The 21019-nt window shown below is 44.3% G+C and overlaps 1 protein-coding gene across 2 annotated transcripts; it reads right to left on the bottom strand.

The window, feature by feature from the left end:
* Window positions 1–388: 388 nt before the first annotated feature.
* On the bottom strand, window positions 389–20700 carry ANKRD49 (ankyrin repeat domain 49). 2 transcript variants are annotated; one of them, XM_077484965.1, is made up of 3 exons: window positions 20581–20700; window positions 9806–10096; window positions 389–1101 (listed from the first exon to the last, which is right to left on the bottom strand). In XM_077484965.1, exons 2-3 carry the CDS (start codon window positions 10094–10096, stop codon window positions 658–660), a joined length of 735 nt encoding a protein of 244 aa, XP_077341091.1. In that variant the 5' UTR covers window positions 20581–20700; the 3' UTR covers window positions 389–657. The 2 variants fall into 2 exon arrangements, with proteins under 2 accessions (XP_077341091.1, XP_077341090.1); XM_077484964.1 differs by lacking the exon at window positions 20581–20700 and adding an exon at window positions 17207–17272.
* Between the last annotated feature and the right edge of the window lie 319 nt (window positions 20701–21019).

Consider the following 21019-nt stretch of genomic DNA (forward strand, 5'->3'; position numbering starts at 1 on the left):
AAGTCAGCAGCTACAAATACTGCAGCTGCTGACTTTTAATAATCGGACACTTAGCTGTCCCAGGGTCCAGCAATTCGGGGGATCGAAGCCCCACTCGTCTCCCCCTCCGCTCAGCGGCGCCGGCATAGTAACTGTGGGTGCCCGGCTCTGGCTTCACAGCCGGGGACCCACTACGCAGCGGTGAGCGGCGCCACACGCCGCGATTGGGCCCGCAGTCATCTGGGACCTGTGACATGTCCCAGATGATTGACAAGAGAGGGGGGAGAGATGAGATCCCTTCCTGTGCTGAGGGAAGTGACATCAAGAGCCCAGGAGGAGGAGGACTGAAGGAGGCAGACTATGAGGGATCCCCTAGCAACAGGCATTTAGAAGTAAGTAAAAAAAAAAATTCTCCAAATGTTTTATTTTATTTTTTTAATACATAGAAATTACAGTTTTTTTTGTTTTTTTTTGGGTGGAATTCCACTTTAACTATTCTGTGCTGTCTGGCAGGATCAGCTCTGACTTGGCACACTGACAAAACTTTTGGCAGGGAAAACAATGCACACATAAAAATGTGGGGAAAATCCCTTCAATGAATACACAAATATTTACAATTTTCACCAAACTTATCATCAGTTGAAATATAAATATCACCAAATACGATCCAAAGAAAGATTAAGTCCAATATTCTGTCATTTCAAAGAGGTAATGAAACACGTCGGTCCGCCGGGCAATCTCCTGAGCAGTTTCTCCCACTTTGTTAGTCAGATGAGGGTTGAGGTAACGGTTCATGAGAAGAAGCTCCAGGATCTGGCGGCTATCTCTGTTGGCTGCGGCCAGGTGTAAAGGGGTAAGGGAACCTTCAGTTTGTGCATTGATATCCGCTCCATGCTGGAGTAGGAAAGATGCAATAGCGGTGTTGTTCCATTTGCAGGCGCTGTGCAGTGGGGTCCATCCATCTAGTGTGACAGCATGTATGTTTGCCCCCTTCAAAATCAGCTCCCGTACTACATCTAGGTGACCGTTGTAGGAGGCTCTGTGCAGCGGTGTATAGAGATCTTCATCAGTTACATTCACAAAATCTGGGTGTGTTGCAAGAACTCTCTGGACGGTTCCCAACTAGAGAACAGAATTAACATATATGAATAAGAGACATGCAAGTCGTGGAAAAACCTGGATTTTTAACAAACGGCAGATCTGATTTTCAATTCATTTTCTATATAGTTATCTATACTGATGGCAAATGAATCAAGAGGATCTCTACCTAGAACTATAATAAGGGATCTAACTGACTCATAAACTTCATCAAATTAAAGGGGCCAGTGTCAACAGGCATTTGTTTGCTTTAGGACTACTTCTCCCCCCCATAGACCTCTACGGGAGGGCAAAAAGCCCCTTTATGCTTTGTAATTGCATGAATTGTCATTCATTTCTGAAGCATCTCAAACAGATGTGAAAAGTACGCTGCGCTTGCCCACTGTGGCCCATCAACACAGGTCCAATTTCACCTGTATATAGCACACATCTCTAGGTTGCTTGTACCTTTATGAAACCCTCTCTTCAGGGCATATTACATTTATCTACAAATAGCTTCATTTACAGTGCATTGAAAAAAATATTGACACCCATCGACATTTTCCACATTTTGTCATGTTACAACCAACTTAAATGTATTTTATTGGGATTTAATGTGATAGATTAACACAAATATTTGGGGGGCACACCCTAAAAGATGCATTAACCACTTGCCTACTAGGCACTTAAACACCCCTCCTGCCCAGACCAATTTTCAGCTTTCGGTGCTCTCACACTTTGAATGACAATTACTCAGTCATGCAACACTGTACCCAAATCATTTTTTTGTCCTTTTTTTCCCACAAATAGAGCTTTCTTTTGCTGGTATTTAATCACCTTTTGGATTTTTATTTTTTGCGCTATAAATGAAAAAAGACCGAAAATTTTGAAAAAAAACCCTGCATATTTCTTTGTTTCTGTGACAAAATTATGCAAATTATAAATTTTTTCTTTTCAAATTTTTTATTGAAGAGTCAGACAGGGTACAATAAAATAGACAGAACAATTTACAACAGAAATAGCGACAAAAGATAATCATATACGCTGTTACCTAAGCATTGTAAGAGTAAATAAATCGGTACAGACTCAAGATTGTCCCCTGGTTCCTACATGCATAGGGTAAGAAAGAGTCAAAACAATGGATGGGGGGGCCAGACAATAATAGGCCAACTAATGTCGATAGGGAAAAAACCCATAGACATTCATTTTCATATCAACAATCCCTGCTCAGGGCGCAAATTATTAATTTTTTGTCATAAATTTTGGCCGCTATTTATACTGCTACATGTCTTTGGTAAAAATAACCCAAATTAGTGGATATTATTTGATCTTTGAGAAAGTTAGAGAGTCTACAAGCTGTGGTGCGAATGGCACAAAATTGATCACATCTGATGTACTGGTGGACTATCTCACTTCTTGCGACCCGAACAAGTCTGGAAAGTACAAATACCCCCCAAATGACCCCTTTTTGGAAAGTAGACATTCCAAGGTATTTAGTAAGAGGCATGGTGAGCTTTTTGATGTTGTCATTTTTTCCCACAATTCTTTGCAAAATTAAGATTTTATTTATTTTTTATTTTTTTCCACAAAATTGTCATTGTAATAGGTTAATTCTCTCACGTGGCATGTGTATACCACAAATGACACCCCCAAAAAAATTCTGCTACTCCTCCTGAGTATTACGATACCACATGTGTGGGACTTTTTCACAGCCTGGCCACATAGAGAGGCCCAACATGCAGGGAGCACCGTCACATGTTCTAGGAGCATAAATTACACATCTAACTTGTTGACTACCTATCACTGATGACAGATGGCACTGATACGTGACACTGATGACACATGGCACTGATGACAGATGGCACTAATATGTGGCACTGATGACACGTGGCACTGATGACAGATGGCACTAATACATGGCACCGATGACGCGTGACACTGATGACAGATGGCACTGATAAGTGGCCTTGATTACACGTGACACTGACAACAGATGGCACGTGACACTGACAGGTGGCACTGATGACAAATGGCATTGATACGTGGCACTGATGACAGATGGCACTAATATGTGGCACTGATGACAGATGGCACTAACAGGTGGCACTGGGAACAGATAACACTAACAGGTGGCACTAGGGAGGATGGCACTGGGCGAGGATGGCACTGGGACGGATGGCACTGGGGGAGGATGGCACTTTTTTTCCCTTTTTTTTTTACTTACGGCCGCTGCAGCCGTTGATCTCTCCCTTCTCACGCGCTGTCTGTGTGAGGAGGGAGAGCGGCGCTGAGAGATGATCTCATATGTTTACATATGGACACACCGATCGCGCTGTAAACGGCCGCTGTGATTGGCCGTTTACAGCGATCTGTGACTGGCTGTGTCCGAGGGACACGGCCAGCACGGAACTTCCCCGATGCGCGCTCGAGGGAGTGCGCATTGCGGAAGTAAACAGGAGGCCGTTCAGGAACGGCCTCCCGGCAGTTAGCGTCCGCTCTGCAGCCGTATTTCGGCTATAGGGCGGGCGCGAAGCGGTTAAAGATGGTGCAGCCATAAGACCATACAAATAAAACAACACACACATTTACCTGGCTATTTAAAACACCTGAACATTTTCAAAAAAAAAAATGGGGATTTAGTCACACCATATGGCTATATAATGCTTAAGCCCACTTACCCCATTATCAATGGGTCCTACGCTATCCATAGAATGAAAGATCCCGCTTCTCTAAACCATTGATAATGGGGGACTTTGATGCAGTAAGTGGGCTTAAAGTGGTTATAAACCCATTTTTATAAATTTATGCTACAGGTAAGCCTATATTAAAGAGGAAGTAAACCCTGATGGGTTTACTTCCTCTTTTTTTCCCTGCAAAGGTAAAGCATAATGGACTACTATGCATCGCATAGTAGCTCATTATGTGTCACTTACCTGACAGAGGAGCCAGCGAAGTCGCCGCTGATCCCTGTAGTCCGCCGCATCCATCTTGCTGGTGGCGTCTCGCAGCTCCGACCAATGACAGCGGCGAAGCCGCGATGACGTCACTCCCGCGCATGCGCACGGGAGTCGACAAATTAGGCAAATCCATTCTTGGACTTGACGCATTTAGTGCGCCTGCGCGCCGCTGTCTACGGCGCATGCGCCGTAGACAGCGGTGCCCATTTTCGGGCAAATATCTCCTAAACCATATAGGTTTAGGAGATATTGCTTGGACCTACAGGTAAGCCTTAATCTAGGCTTACCTGTAGGTCAAAGTGGTTTGAAGGGGTTTACTTCCTCTTTAAGGCTTACCTGTAGCTACCCTGGATATCTCCTAAACATGTACTGTTTAGGAGATATTCCCCTGTGTCTGCATGTGCCGAAGTGATTGGCACACGCGCACTGAAACAGTGGCATGCCATGCCGTTACTTCAGTTAGATATGCTGTTACCAACACAACGTGGCACATAATTGTGAAGTGGAAGGAAAACGATAAATGCTTTTTAATTTATTTTTTTACAAATAAATATGTGAAAAGTGTAGCGTGCATTTGTATTCAGCCCCCCTGAGCCAATACTTTGTAGAACCGCCTTTCACTACAATTACAGCTACAAGTCTTTTTGGGGATGTCTCTACCAGCTTTGCACATCTAGAGAGTGACATTTTTGCCCATTCATCTTTGCGAAATAAGTCAAGCTCTGTTAGATTGGATGGAGAGCGTCTGTGATCAGCAATTTTCAAGTCTTGCCACAGATTCTCAATTGGATTTAGGTCTGGACTTTGACTGGGCCATTCTAATGCCGCATACACGCGATCAAACAATCTGGGGAAAAGTCCAATCCGCCCGTGTGTAGGCTCCGGCTGACTTTTTTTTACCAAAAAGTCCAGCGGACTAAGATTGGAGTTTTGCACACCAATCTGCCCGCCGGACTCGCATTTCGGCGGACAGTACGGCCGTGTGTGTGCCAGTCCGCCGTACTTTTGAAATGAACGGACTTTTCCCGCCCAGAGAAAAGTCCGCTTATTTTGAGCGCAGCTCCAGGTAGCCAGGACCGGCAAAGGAAGCGTCGCTGGCCCCGTCACCTGGTATGGACTTAAAGGGGAATGCCTATGCCGAACAAACGGCGTGGGGGTCCCCCCCAGGTTCATATCAGACCCTTATCCGAGCACGCTGGGCCAGGAAAGGGGGTGGGGACGAGCGAGTGACCCCCCTCCTGAGCCGTACCAGGCCGCGTGCCCTCAACATGGGGGGGTGCCTTGGGGAAGGGCGCGCGGACTCCCCACCACAAAGCACCTTGTCCCCATGTCGATGAGGACAAGAGCCTCTTCCCGACAACCCTGGCCGTTGGTTGTCAGGGGGTCTGTGGGCGGGGGACTTATCGGAATTCGTGAGCCCCTTTTAATAAGGGGGCCCCCGGATCCCGGCCCCCACCCTATGTGAATGATTATGGGGTACAATGTACCCCTACCCATCGCCCCCCGCCCACAGACCCCCCGACAACCAACGGCCAGGATTGTCGGGAAGAGGCCCTTGTCCTCATCGACATGGGGACAAGGTGCTTTGGGGTGGGGGGGCCGCACGGTAGGGGGGGTGGGCGCTCGCTCGTCCCCACCCTCTTTCCTGGCCGGCCGGGTAGCATGCTCGGATAAGGGTCTTATATGGACCTAGGAGGGGACCCCAACTCCGTTTTTTCGGCGTAGGCATTCCCCTTTATGTCCATAATAGGTGACGGGGCCAACGACGCCTCCTTCGCTGGTCCCAGTTACCTGGAGACGTGCTCAAAATGAGCGGACTTTCCTCCGTGTGTGTGGGCGAGTCCGTTCATTTCAAAAGTACGGCGGACTAAGGAATAAGCTTTCATCTAAACCATTCCATTGTAGCTGCATGGAGATTTTCACCCTGCATGCAGGCGCTGACGTCAGCGATGCATGCGCTCTGGAGATCTGGCGTATTGTGCCAGAACTTCAGAGCTCCTTTGTGTAAGTGAGGTCTCCAGAACTGGACAAAGTATTCTAAATGAGGTCTCACTAAGGATCTATATAGGGGAATCAGGACCTCCTTCCTCCTGCTGGTGATGCATTCTTTAATTCTATTCGTTTTTCCCACTGCCTGGACACAGTGTCTACTCATTTTGCAATCGTCTGAAATAAGTACCCCCAAATCTTTTTCCTCTGTAGTGCTGGCCAACACTGTGCCCCCAATATTGTACTCTCTCAAGGGATTATCCTTTCCTAGGTGCATTATTTTACAACCATTTTCTTAGATGTGGAGGAGGTTGTGATATATTGGGAGAGTCCAAAACACCACTGTGGCAGAATATACCAGCAAACTGGGAAAATGTTCTCAGAATTCAAAAGACAATTATAAACATCATTGACCAAATGGGTGTTCCTCAGTAGCTACCAAAGTTGCCATCCATGAGTTTCAGTTTAAATAGTTTGATCACCTTCTGTAGTCACCTGGACTTGCCCCCCTCAGAGTACCATCTGTGCTCTAAACAACAAAATTATCTTGTACATTTTGTGCTAGACAAGCTATCAGTATTACAAAACTGATGGTCCACGAGTATACTGCCCTCACACCTGTGTTACCACCACTGCGCTCTTGGATAAGTGCAAAAAATTATATGTATAAAAAAAAAAAAAACTACAGCTGCCACTTAAATAGAACAAATGTGTAAACAGTACTTAAAATAGTGGAATAAAATAGTGGAATAAATAATGGCGTTAAAATGTAAACCAGCAAAATTTTGAAAAATAATACACAATAATTAAAATGTTAAATTACTAGTTATATCAACAAATATTGGTCAGTGAAAAAAATATTAATAAATGAATATAAACATATATTTCATAACACATTTCCAAAAAACACTCTGTGACAAGTGTGAAATATTTCAGTCTCTATTGCTAGAGTACTGATAAATAGTCCATAAAACTCTAAATAATCTGATGAATGGTGTAAAATCAAATAGGGCTGCAACTAACGATTATTTTCATAATCGATTAGTTGGCCGATTATTGTTTTGATTAATCGGTTAATAACCTTAAAAAAAAAAAAAAAAAAGTGGGTCAAATTGACGTTCATTTTCAACCACAGTGATAGGAAAATTTGGAAATCATAGAAAACTTCTCGGTCAAAGGAATTTTCAGACAGTGCACGTGTTTTTTGTTCAGAAATTAAGTAAAAATTTCAAAAAAATTCTTTCATTCAGCGAATGTACAAAGATTTTTCATCTGAATATTCTCACTTGAAAATTGATCCGTGAGGCCAGCATAAGGCTCGGTACACACCTATGCAGTTTTTGCTTTTGATCTGTTTCTGCAGTGCTGTTTGATTTTTGCGCATGTGATTTTACTGCAATTTGTGTTTTTTTGGATTTTTTTTGAGCAGATTTAAAGCGGGACTGCACTGCGGAAAAAAATATTAAAAGCCAGCAGCTACAAATACTGCAGCTGCTGACTTTTAATAAATGGACACTCACCTGTCCCGGGGTCCAGCGAAGCCGGCAGCCGAGGCCGATCGATCGCTTGGCTCTCGGCTGCTGCCGCCACCATTCTAGGTGAGGGAATCAGGAAGTGAAGCGAAGCGGCTTCACTTCCTGGTTCCCTACTGCGCATGCGCGAGTCGTGCAGCGCAATAGGAATTGTCTGCGCTGTCTCTGGGACCGGTATGTGTCCCAGCAGACAGCGCGCAGGGACAGGAAGAGGCATATACTCCCGTGGGAGTCTATGCCCGGAAGTGGGTGTAAATACCTGTCTTTGACAGGTATCTGCACCCCCCTCCCCCCTGAAAGGTGCCAATTTTGACACTGGAGGGGGGCAGGGTTCCGATCAGCGGAAGTTCCACTTTAGGGTGGAACCCCGCTTTAAAAACACAAATTGCTGCAAAAATGCATTACATTCTTTTCTGCAGCTTCTCCATTGAAGTATATTGAACCAAAAAAGCACCGTTTTGCGTTAAAAGTCCCTGACCCTTTCCAAATATGCAGCGGCTGAAAAAAGCACAGATATGAACGTGTCCCATAGGAAACCATGTAAATAAACTTGTTTCTTCAAAAAGCACCAATAAACATATAGATGTGAACCAGGCCAAGACGTTTAGTAACATAATGGGGTTAAAAAGACTAAAATTAGCCCTTTATAAAAGTACAAAAAAAAGCATATAATTACTGGAAGGGGTTCATTTTTTTACTGTAGAACAGTGAAAGTAATATTTACAGTAGTGATTATATTTTTGTACTATAAAGGGCTCATTTTAGTTTTTTTTTTAACCCCAATATGTTACTGGACGATTAATCGATTATGAAAATAGTAATCGATTAATTGGCACAACTTGCCTCAACCAACACATATAGGGGTTAAAATTGATTTCCAAACTCCAAGCGTGTATGGCACAATTCCTTTTTTCGTCAAGAAATGATTGTTCCACATAAAAATGAAAAAAATCCTCCAATAGTGTGATATAGTACAAACCAATTTATTAAAAATTGAAAAAAATCCCACACCATTGCACTCACATGTGTCAAATTTAAAACAAGCCAAAGGTTATCACAACAAGAAAATCCATGTACTGGTGAATCGATCTACAAATCGGTCGCGGCGGACCCAGGGTAGTGCGGTAGCTATTACTAGTCTCACCCACTCCTCACCCCAAGCTTCCACTATCCGATGCAGCGTGTCACAACGTCCTCCGTCACGCTTCAGATGCTTGCCGTATAGCCACACCGCACAGTTTTATGGACTATTTATCAGCACCCTTTTTTGCAATGTGTTATGAAATATATTTTTATATTCATTTAGTCACTGATCACTTAGGTGTCACCAATATTTGTTGATATCGCTAGTATATTTACAATTTAATTATTGTATATTATTCTTCAAAATTTTGCTGGTTTACTAGTAGTTTCATTTTAGCGCCATTATTTATTCCACTATTTTAGAGGTTTAAGTACTGTTTACGCAAAGCTATCAGTATTGTGAACATATTTGTATGGATTTGCCAACTTATTTTACTTGCAGGGAATAAGAGCCTCATAGCAATTTTGGAAACATGTTGTGGACTGGGAGGATGACTATGTAAGAAAAAAAACACTTGGTATAGGTTTCCCCAAAGACAAGTGAGACCAAGAACTGTCTTGTGGATTTAATTAGTGCTACCACAAGGAAGAAAGATGGTGCTGCAGGTCAAGTTTTCATCTACACTTTCCACCAACTGTAAAGAATAGAAACTAAGGGTGCTGTAGACTCACATTTCTTCAATGTCGCAATCAGGTAGGGGAAAGCACATCATAAAATGACAGTATAAAGCCCCCAAGGGAGATCTCCATAGTGATTTGGCTGGTTTTCAGGCAGAAGGAACCATGATGACCAGCATGGCCGCCTTGCCACTGTTCTCAATTGGAGAGCAGTATCCACAGGCAGAGTAATGTGTATTGGGGTCACACAACTATTTCTGGGGAGGCTTTGCATGTACAATACTGGAGCTAACTGTGGGTTCAGAGCAGGGCTCCACCTAACAGAAATGAAATCGCGATCACTCACTGTTGGAGAGGAGCGGCTCCAGGACTGCACCTGACCGGCCCACTGAGCCATCGGCCCACCGGGAAACTCCCTGTAGTCCCAATGGCCAGTACATGCCTGGTTCAGAGTTAGCTCCATTTTAACGTGGCCAAAAATAAAATAGCAAAACATATACTTCGTGCAGGGAGAGATACAAAAGTGTGTTATACATTTAAGAAACGACAAATGTGAACATTTTTTCATACCCTGTTATTTTCTGCAGCGAACAGCAGCAAATCTCTAGGACTATGCTGTAGCTGGGCCTCCTGCGTCTCGTACCATTCCTCAGACTTCTCCTCATCATCGTCATCAGACTCTCCAGGCCACTGGCTCTGGGTTCCAGTTGGAATCAAATGTCTGTGGGTTTCCAGAAGTTCCAGCTGATTGAAGTCATCAGGAAAGTGATCGAGTTTCTCTTGGGCTTCGAGGTCGTCCTCTGGACTCTCTGTGATCTTGTCCTGGATGGAGATGGAAGTGTCCTCCTGAAAACTAGTCATCTGAAAGCCACAGCAAAACGAGAATTTTTAATATGTTTCTACTTGGAAGCTGGCCCCACACTTTGCAATCTAAAGGTGTACAGAGTGATGTAGTGCAATGTCCTCAAGGAGCCCCAACAGGTCATGTTTTCAGGATTTCCCTCAGGTGAAACGGCTGTGGTAATTACTAAGGCAGTGAAACTGGTCAAATCACCTGTGCAAAATAATGGTAAGCCTGAAAATATGACCTGTTGGGGCGCCTTGAGGATTGGAGTTGAGAAACACTGATGTAGTGTGTAGGTTTACCTTGACTGGACATAAATTGAACAAACTGCTTAATTTTGCACGACAAAACAGTCATCTGTAAATGCATTTGGGACTGTACAGTTGGATTATAAGGTGTGACTAACAAATATACAGCAGGGGTCTCCAAACTGTTCAGTTTGAGGGCTACACTGTAAATTTAACAAATATTTGCAGGCCCTATCATATCAGTGCAACTTCAAAGTAGTCCCTGCACTACTTTGGTCTGATTTTGATGCGACTTCAGGTCCATAGACCTCAAGATTACAGCCATTGCTTCAAATCGCTGCAAAAACAATTGCCGCAAAAATTGTACGACTTTCAGGTCGCACAAGTGTGAAAGGGGCCTTACACACAACAAGAGCCACTAAACAGTGCTGGACAGTAAGCAGCAACTGTTAGGCCGCGTACACACGCGGGGACTGTTCGCCCAACTTTGTCCGTCAAACAGTTTCAGCAAACAGTCCGCTCAAAATTAGCATGGACGGACATGGCCACACACGACGAACGAACAGTTTGCTGAAACCGTGCGCGATGACGTGAACGGCACGTACGACGGGACTAGAAAACGACGTCCTATACACTGCAATGCAACCTTCGGCGTGTAAATCCTTTCTGAGCATGCGCGGAACTTAGTTTGACGAACAAGCCTACACACAAGGGGACTGTTCGCTGAAACAAAGTTTCAGCGGACAGTTTTTCGGAATTTCCGAAAAACCTTGTTCAGCGGACTGTTTGCTGAAACTGTCTGCTGAAAGCCCACACACGAGCGGACTGTCCGCCGAAACACTGTTCAGCGGACAAAGTTGGGCGAACAGTCCCCGCGTGTGTACGCGGCCTTAGAGAGTGGCTACGTTCTTTCTCCATGTTCCCATTGTATGTAGGAACAATGCCACCCTCTAGATGTCAGCACATAACCATATACTACATCCTTAACTGATTATCTTTATCATTATTAAAATGCAGTTTTGGGCCCTGTGAATTTACTCTTGTTCAAACAAGTGGTTGAAAAATACAATACTGCCTGATTAAACAGGAGCAAACAAGCCTACATTATTCAAGTAATAATAAACCCTCAGTTTTTTAAAGTGATTGTAAAGGCTAATATATATTTTTGTTAAAATAACAATCATATTATACTTACCTGCTCTGTGCAAGGTTATTGCACAGAGCAGCCCTGAACCTCCTTTTCTGAGGCCCCCCGCTCTTGGCTGCATGTGTGGGCTTGCTTCGGACATATGCAGTGTGGCTTGGCCCCTCCCTGTTCATAGGATTTGATTGACAGCAGGAGCCAATGGCTCCTGCCTCTCAGCCCTGTCAATGTGGAGCGAGGAGAGAGCCGCTAGAGATGGGCAGACCATACACCACTGGATCGAGGGAGGACTCAGGTAAGTATCGGAGAGCGGGGGGGGCTTGGTGTTATGAAATAACTGGACATTGTTTACCTCTTAATAGCTCTTAATGCAGGGAATGCATTAAGGTAAAGACTGTCCTGGCTTTAGAACAACTTTCAGCAGCTGATTTAATCATTTGTTTAGTATGTTCCAGTTTAAAGTGGTTGTAAAGCCACTTTGTAAAGCACACACAATCCCCTTGGATAGAGAACGTCCTATGCTCCAGCGTCTAGGCTTTGTAAAAAATATGCCCATTTCTACCTTATTTCACAGTGCCACTGGGCGCACAGATGACTGACTCCTGCTCCTTCTCCTGATCTGACAGCTACAGCGAGAGAAGCCAAGAATCCCCCACTGACATCAGTCGGGAGGAAGGGAGGAGAGGAGGATAGAGCCAAGACGTCAGCCGGGGAGGAGAGCAGTAAGGAGTCAAGTGGGCGCCAAGTGGCGCACTGAAATGAAATGAAAAGGCAGTAATGGGCATATTTATTTATTTTTTTACAAAGAATATACACGGCAGCATAGGAGGTTTTCTAACAGAGGGGATTGTGTGCACTTTACACAGTTATTTCAGCAGCAGGAGGGGAGGGGCGGGCACTGGTAAGAGCTGACAGGCAAGGAGAGAGGACAGAGAAGAGCTGTGGATGACGGAGGTGCGTAAGGTGACCATGGTATCAGGGCTCAGCAGCCATGATAAAATGTGGTCAGTTTACAGGGGGAGGGCAGAACCGGGCAGGATCAGCCAGGTTTTTCCGGTGGTACAGTGGGGCCAAATTGCACAGCACAAGCACTGTGCTGTATAACATGCTTTTAGACCCTTTTCACAATGCTAAAGGCCTAAAAATAGCACCTGAAATATTCCTCCCCTGCAGCTGCAGTAGAAGTGCCTTCCTACTGGAGCAGTGTGCTTGCAGGACGTTAGAAAAAGTCCTGCAAACAGCATCTTTGGAGCGGTGGAGGAGCTCCTCCCCCGCCCTGTCCATTGAAATGAATGGGCACCGCTGCCGAAGCACCTGCAAATCGTTTTTGCAGCGGTGCTTTTTGTGCACATTTAACCCTATCTTTGGCCATTAGCGGGGGTTAAAAACCAATGCTTATGGCCAAACAGTGCCGCTAAAACGACGGCAAAGTGATGCACCAATGGCTAAATATGAAAGGGCTTCAAAGGAACAAGATCCAATTTTTATTTTTTTCCTAGGGTTACAAACGCTTTAAGCTGGTGCCATGACCACTGCCCTAGGTTTCCTGTTGTGCATCAATAGAAGCACACAGCCCAATAGCCTAAGAAGGAAAGGTACGTTTATACTCCTCACCCCTCCTTCCTCCTCCAAGCTCACAGACTGACTGGAGGCTGCTAGGTCCACTCATTCCCGTACAAGACTGGAAGTTCAGGGAAGCACGTGAAGCACACTGAACGTGGCAAACTGCAAGTGATGGGAAAATTTTAACAAATATTTTATTGGGGAAAGTTTATGTTATTGTGCTCAGGGTGATATATAAAAAAAATAAAAATAACACAGAGGGTTTAATACTACTTTAAAAATCTCAGGGACCAGAAGCTCCAAATCCTATAATAATGAAGTTAAAAGAAAGACATTACATGTAATCCACCACTATCACGTGGTATCGTAACCAGTATAGCATTGGAATTAGCAAAACTCTACAGAGGAATTCCATATATCTATGGGACAATTTGGATGGTCCAATTCAGGGGTCTCCAAACATTCTAAAAAAAGGGCTGGTTTATTGTCCTTCACTCTAGCAGGGCCTGAACTTTGGCCAGCGGGAGTGGAAATCTTCCTGGCAATAATAGGAGTAAGCATAGCCCCATTTGGTATTGGGGGGGGGGGATAGTGCCCCAGTGCTGGTATCATAGGGAGGAATAGTGCCCATTTTTTGTGTCAGCGAGAGAAACGGTGCCCCATTGTTGGTATCAGGTGGCAGAATAGTGTCTCGTATCAGTGGAAGGAATAGGGCCAGAAAAAAGCAAGCAAAGGGCCACAGGCCCTTGGGCCGCAGTTTGGAGACCGCTGGTCTAGTTCTATTAATTTTCTACTCTAGTATGGAGTACAAAGACTTCCTAAGGTCACAGGAACAACCTTTGTTCTGGAAAGTCATCTCTGTGACCCCCTTTCAGGCATACAAAAGAAGAATTGATCCTTCTCCAGTGAAGTTCATGTCTTGTTTGCCTGTTGATGTGCTTTTCTTATATTCCTTCTCTGCTCTTTCTTGTCTTTCTATCCCTTAGCCATTTCATTATCCTGCCCCTTCTCACCCCAGGCAGCCAGAGTAAGGAAGACACAGTATTATATCTAGTTAAGGACCGAGTCTATTTTTCAGACTTGGTGTTTACAAGTTAAAATATATATATATGTATATTTTTTTGCTAGAAAATTACTTAGAACCGCCAAACATACATACATACATACATATATATATATATATATATATATATATATATATATAGACACACACACACACACACACACACACACACATACATATATCTATTTATTTTCAGACACCATAGAGAATAAATTAAAATAAATAAGAATAAATTAAACTTATACAAGCGCATACAAGTGCAATTTGTTTGGAAAAAATACACTTTTTGAATAAAAAGACAACAGTAAAGTTAGCCCAATTTGTTTTTATACTGTGAAAGATAATGTTACGCTGAGTAAATTGATACCCAACATGTCATGCTTCAAAATAGCGCCTGCTCGTGAAATGGTGACAAATTTTGACCCTTAAAAATCTCTATAGGTGACCAGTTTTGAGTTACAGAGGAGTTATAGGACTAAAATGATTGCTCTCACACTGACGATCGCGGTGATACCTCACATGTGTGATTTGAACATCGTTTTCATATGAAGGCGTGGCTTATGTATGCGTTCACTTCTGCGCGTTACCTCGGTGGTACTGGGCGCTTTAAAAAAAAAAAAAAAATTCTTATTTATTTCAATTTTTAATTTTCACACTGTCCTTTTAAAAAAAAATTTGGATCACTTTTATTCCTATTGCAAGGAATGTAAACAAAAAAAGCATGACAGGACCTCTTAAAGAGGGATTCCGCCCAAAAAAAAAAATATTAAAAGCCAGCAGCTATAAATACTACAGCTGCTGACTTTTAATAAATGGACACTCACCTGTCCCGGGTTCCAGCGATGCCGGCAGCCGAGGCCGATCGACCGCTCGGGCCTCGGCTGCTGCCGCCGCCATTCGAGGTGAGGGAATCAGGAAGTAAAGCGAATCGGCTTCACTTCCCGGTTCCCTACTGCGCATGCGCGAGCCGCGCAATAGGAAATCTCCGCGCAGTCACTGGGACCTGTGTGTGTCCCAGCAGACAGCGCGGCAGGGCAGGAAAGGGCATAGACTCCCGTGGGAGTCTATGCCCGGAAGTGGGTGAAAATACCTGTCTTTTACAGGTATCTCCACCCCCCTGAAAGGTGTCAATTGTGACACCGGAGGGGGGGGTTCCGATCAGCGGAGGTTCCACTTTAGGGTGGAATCCCGCTTTAAATGTGAGATCTGGGGTCAAGAAGACCTCAGATCTTACATTTACACTTGAATGCAATAAAATTCCCCATAAAAGCCAAGGATAGGTTTATTGAAACACGCCGATGCACAGACAAATCCACCAGGCACAATCAACCCAACATGTTTCACTCCCAGGTGAAGCTTAATCTAGGATTATGCACCACCCAGAAGTGAAATACATTTGGGGTGGTTATGCATTAGTTGGCAATGCCTTTCATCCTGGATGGAGCTCAACAGCAGCCTTCTGGGATATTGTGACGTAGCAATGCCAGGAGGCAGTGGGGTCCATCTTAGGCCACATTGTAGGAAGTGCTGCCTTGCAGCACCATAAGGTACAAATTATAATACATTCCCCTCCCACTTCCCATTTTTGTAAAAGGGAGGGGGTAGATACAAAAGAGAATATGTCCCATCTTGCAGAGCACCACGGCAGATGTGTGTCTGGAATTTAAATGCATTATTCATGTGAAAGCTCTGCATCCTGTAGTCCTCCCCAGGAGTGTGCATGCAAGGGTGGCTCCATAGGACCCTGCATGGGGAAGGTGCCATCCTGAAATGGAATGTGGGGTCAGTGCACAGAAGATCAGCAAAGTAAAAAAACTTTAATAACAGAACAAGTGGCACATATTGTAAGTCTTAAGCCTCATACACACGATCGGATTTTCCTCAGACAAAAACCTCAGACTTTTGTCCGAAGGCGTGTGCCTGGATTTTGTCTTGCATACAAGCGGCTAGGAATTTTCAGCCAACAAAGACAAATGTAGTGACGTACTACATGGTTTTTCAGCTCTTTAGCGCCACCCTTTGGGCTCCTTCTGCTAATTTTGTGTTAGTAGAAGTTTGGGGAGTGTTGATTTGTGCTTTTCATTTCTTGCTTTTTATTTAGCGCTTTTCAGGCTGTTTCTGAATGGCCATTCGTCAACCAGCCATGTTGCAGAATCGGAGGAGATAACGTGTTATTTATTATTGGCATTGGAGTTATTGCTTTGACCCAAACCCAGTCCAGGAACAGGAGATGGAGGACTTCTTGGACCAAAAATTGGTTTCTTTATTAATCATGACCAATTATGTCATATGCCGTTGCTCCAGGAGCTCCAGGAGAATAATCCGGATGATTTTCGGAATTATCTCCGGATGACCCCTGCTTTCACCAACTCTTGGCATAATGTTGTTGTGGCAACTTTCCCAAAAAATAAATAAATAAATAAAACATAATAATATTATTCTTGATATCAGAAGAAAAAAAAAAGCCTTTCAAAATGTGTTTGCAAAAACTCCATCAGTATCACCAGCAAAGCAGATTCATTATTATCCCATTAAAGAAGAAGAAAATGTGCGCTGCATTTGGAGATTTCATAATTTGCCACGTCATGAATGTTAATTCTCCATTACGAACGCTAGTCCTTGCTTCCGAGCATGCGTGTTTGTACTTTGGACTTTTGTCCAATGGACTTGTGTACATACACACGCTCGGAAAATCCAATAACAGACATTTGTCTGCGGAAAATTTTAAAAACCTGGCATCCAACAACAATTGTCCGATGGAGCACATAAACGGTCGGATTTTCTGCCAACAGCCTGTCATCATACAATTCCCGTTGGAAAATCCGATCGTGTGTACGAAGCTTAAAGCCCCATATACACTATCAGATTTTCTGCTGATTTTTTTCTTCAGATTTACCAAAACCATATAATATGAGGTCAAACCTTAGGAGTTTCTGTTTGTATGCAATCAGGCAGGCCCTTCTACTACATGGTTTTGGTAAATCTGAAGACAAAAATCTGCACCAAATCTGATAGTGTGTATGGGGCTTTAGGCTTACAATGTTTGCTTGTTTGTTTTCTGCTTGCAACCAGTCACTTCTTTGGATTCTGCCCTAGAAATGTATCTTACTTCCATCTTGAGGGAAGCCCTGATGCCTTGCAGGGTCCCATGGAGCCCCATCGTACCCTATGGGTGTGACAGGGATATCTCAGGATGCTGTGGGAGAAATGGATAAATCATTTGCACATTGGTGAGAATTGTGGCAGGGGTGGAGCTGCTACAAGAACAAAAAAAAATAAAAGCGGAGGATAAAACTCAGCAGTTTTATCAGTAACTTTTAGTTTTTCTTTAAACGTGTCTAAATGCAGATGTATAGTTTTCTATGCGCCCATGCACACGGTGTATAAGGATAAAAAAATAAAATAAAACACAACTCTGTGTCTGAGCTTTTGGGTATAGCCAGTATTTTAAACTCTACACATGTTTCTGCCAACATTTACATGTGTACAGCGCAAATGTACTCTTTTGGAGTCCAAGTGCTGTCTGTGTCCTAACAATAGAAGGATGCTAATTGGCTTTCATCACAAGCGTCCTAGCAAAAGAGGGCACAGTGTTGCTTCCTTTAAAAAAATGCCTAAAACGTAGCAATGGAAGAAGCTAGGCTGCTTCCTTCAAAAGTCGCCTGCGTTCTAGCAACAGAAGGATGCTAGGAGGCTTTCATCACTTATGGCAACAAAGAGCATTGGGCAGCTTCTTTCAGAAGTCGTCTTTATCCTACCAACAGAGGGTGCTACCAGGCTGCCTTCAGAAGTTACCTGCATCCTAGCAACAGAATAATGCTAGGTGGCTTTCATCGCCTGCATCCTAGCAATGGAGGGCACTGTGCAGCTTTATTTGAAAATTGCCTGCTTCCTAGAAACAGCGGGCAGCTAGGAGGCTTCCATCAGAAGTCACACATCCAAAAAAATTGGTTAAGACTGCAAATTTCACCCTGTGTTAAATTTTTGATGTGGTGCTTCTACTTTGCCTTTCCTTAGACAAACGCAGAGATACATCTTTGACATGATGGTGCCACCCTCCCTGTAAGCTACACCAGTTGTGTTATTGATGTGTTTATGTTTCCTTCGGAAGTCACCTGCATTCTAGCAACAGAGGATGCTAGGGGGCTTCCTTCAGAAGTCATCTGCGTCCTAGCAACAGAGGCTTCCTTCAGAAGTCATCTGCGTCCTAGCAACAGAGGCTTCCTTCAGAAGTCATCTGCGTCCTAGCAACAGAGGCTTTCTTCAGAAGTCATCTGTGTCCTAACAACGGTAGGTGATAAGAGACTTCTTTAAGACATCACCAATGTCCTAATAATAGAGGGCACTGGGTGGCATCCTTTAGAAGTCCCCTGCTTCAGTGTCCTAGCAACAGAGAACCCTAGAAGGCTTCCTTTAGAAGTCACCTACTTCCTAACAATGGAGGGCACTGGGCAGCATTCTTGAGAAGTCTCCTGCATTCTAGCAACCGAGGACTCTAGGATTCCCAAATCTATTTTTAAAAGTATCGACTCTATTTGTATTGCGTTCCTCTGGAAGGGACGACCTCCTAGAGTTGCACTGGAAACACTATGCCTCCCATCCCACCTGGCTGGCTTGGCCTCCCCCAACATCTACCTCTACTATCTGGCATCCCAGCTGGTTAATATTCATAACTGGCTTCACCCCAACCAGTGGCAGTGCATTCATAAGGGCGCACGGCTGCCACACCCTCTCTCCAGCCACCCCCTCTATAACCAATAGATAGATTTGTGCATTGCATGAATCTATCCATGGCCCCCTATTCGGGCACCATAGGCTCTAATAGGCGTCAAAAAAGGTAAATAGCAAGCAATTCAACCAGCTGTGCATACTAGCCCATTATGCTTTTACTTTGCAGGGGAACAAAGAGGAAGTAAAACCCATCAGGGTTTTACTTCCTCTTTAAATGCATGTACAAAGCTATAAAACAGCCTACGCATTTCAGACATTAGTCCTTATTCCATAGCCATGACTAAGGACTAACATCTGAAACGCGTAGGCTGTTTTACAGCTTTGAACATACATTTAATAAAGAAATACTATTTTGGATGTCATCCTGAGTGCCGACCACCCCTTTCCTTTATTCTGGTGCATTAGAAGTCCCCTGTGTCCTAGCAACGGAGAACTTTAGGAGGCTTCTTTTAACATTTAGGGTCCTTTCACGTGGGGCGGATCAGTGATGATCCACCCTGTGGATATCCGCTTGCTCAGCGGGGATCACACCGTCGATCAGCAGGAAGATGACATGTCTGTCTCTGCACACTGCGTAGGGACGGACCTGTCAGAGCGCTCTCCCCTATGGGAGATCGGATGACGACGGACCACAGAGTCCGTTGTCACCGGATGCGATGGCGGATGGAAAAGTAGGTTTTTCCTCCGTCACACTTTTTTGGATTGGAGCGGGTCGGATGTCAGCGGACATGTCACCTCTGACATCCGTCCCTCCATAGAACTCTATGGAGCATCCGTTCAGGCCCGCCTGAAAAACTGACAGGGGACCTGAACGGATCGGTATTGTGAAAGAGGTCTTAAGGACGGAGCCTCCGTGGAGTTATAATTGTTCCACGTCTACTCCCATCCTTAAAATTCACAGATGACCTAGCAACAGAGGATGACAGAAGGCTTCCTTCACAAGTTGCCTGCCACATAGCAATTAAGGATGCTAGGAGACTACCTTTAAAAGTTGCCTCCATTCTAGCAATGGGGATAGCTGGAGGTCGACCTTCAGAAGACACTTGTGACCTAGCAACAGACGATGCTAGAAGGCGTGCGTGTCCTAGAAACGAAGGGTGCTTCCTTGTGAACCTGCCTGCATCCTAGCAGCAGGGCCATTTACCTGTAATACTGTATGCATGTAAATGTTTGCATGCGGTGCACTTTAAATGCAAGATCTTGCTGCAAGCCCTGTACTAGATGCCAGATTTTCATACTGCGTGTGCATGCGCCCAGTTTTTTAAACAATGACAGAAAGGAACAATACATCCCAGAGGGAAACCAATATGTGACCTATAATGATCCTTTATTGGTGTTGGACAGAGATGGGTCATAGATTGTTTCTGGTTACAGGTAGGAATGACAGAAGAGGAATGCAACCATTTTAGTAGCTGATCCTCAGAGATCTGTATGACTTGGGTGGCAATGATGAAAAGCCATTTAGAAAAGAGACACCGAGGGATCGCAGTACAAAGGGAATGCTGACAGACACAAGGTTTGCAGGTTTTCCTCCTCTACCAGATGTCAGCACATGAAGAGACTGCTGGCCCCATACAGCCTGTCCCTGATACATGTTATATAATAATAAGATGCAGACAGAGTGTGCCATCTACAATCCTCATTATTAATCAGACACACTATGATCCCCAACAAAAGCTTAGCACATGCAAACCTTGCATTCAAAGTCCTATGTGGGGAGATATTACAAAAACATTGCATCCCCCTCCTCACCTTGCAGACTGCTCAGAGTCCCTTCTGTGTACATGGTAGGAAAACTACACTTCCCAGGATGCTTCACCGCACTTCTTAGTCTCCCACAGCAACCACTTGCTTTCTCATTATCGTTCTAACATTCACTCGCCAGAGGCAGCTCTAAGTGTCTCCGTTTGGTGGCCATTTTGTGTAGGTCCCCTGGTTAGGCAGTTAGGGAAACGTGGTCTTTGAGAAAATGGAAGCCAGGGAGAGTTATACAGCGGAGAAATTGGAGACATTCTTTTGTAAAGGCTTCTTTAAAACACTTCTATAAAATACGTACGAAGAATTGTAAAATATGCACTTTTGAGTGTAAAGAGTGTTTCTTGTGTCAGGTGGGATGTTGTGAAGTAGTGAGGGACAGATACTGGGTGTGTGTGAGGCTGTGCGGTGAGGTTAGAGCAGAGCATGCTGGGAG

This window comes from Lithobates pipiens, unplaced genomic scaffold (genome assembly GCF_037356315.1).
Source record: "Lithobates pipiens isolate NorthernLeopardFrog02 unplaced genomic scaffold, aLitPip1_a1.2 Scaffold_17, whole genome shotgun sequence".
Lineage (NCBI taxonomy): Eukaryota > Metazoa > Chordata > Amphibia > Anura > Ranidae > Lithobates > Lithobates pipiens.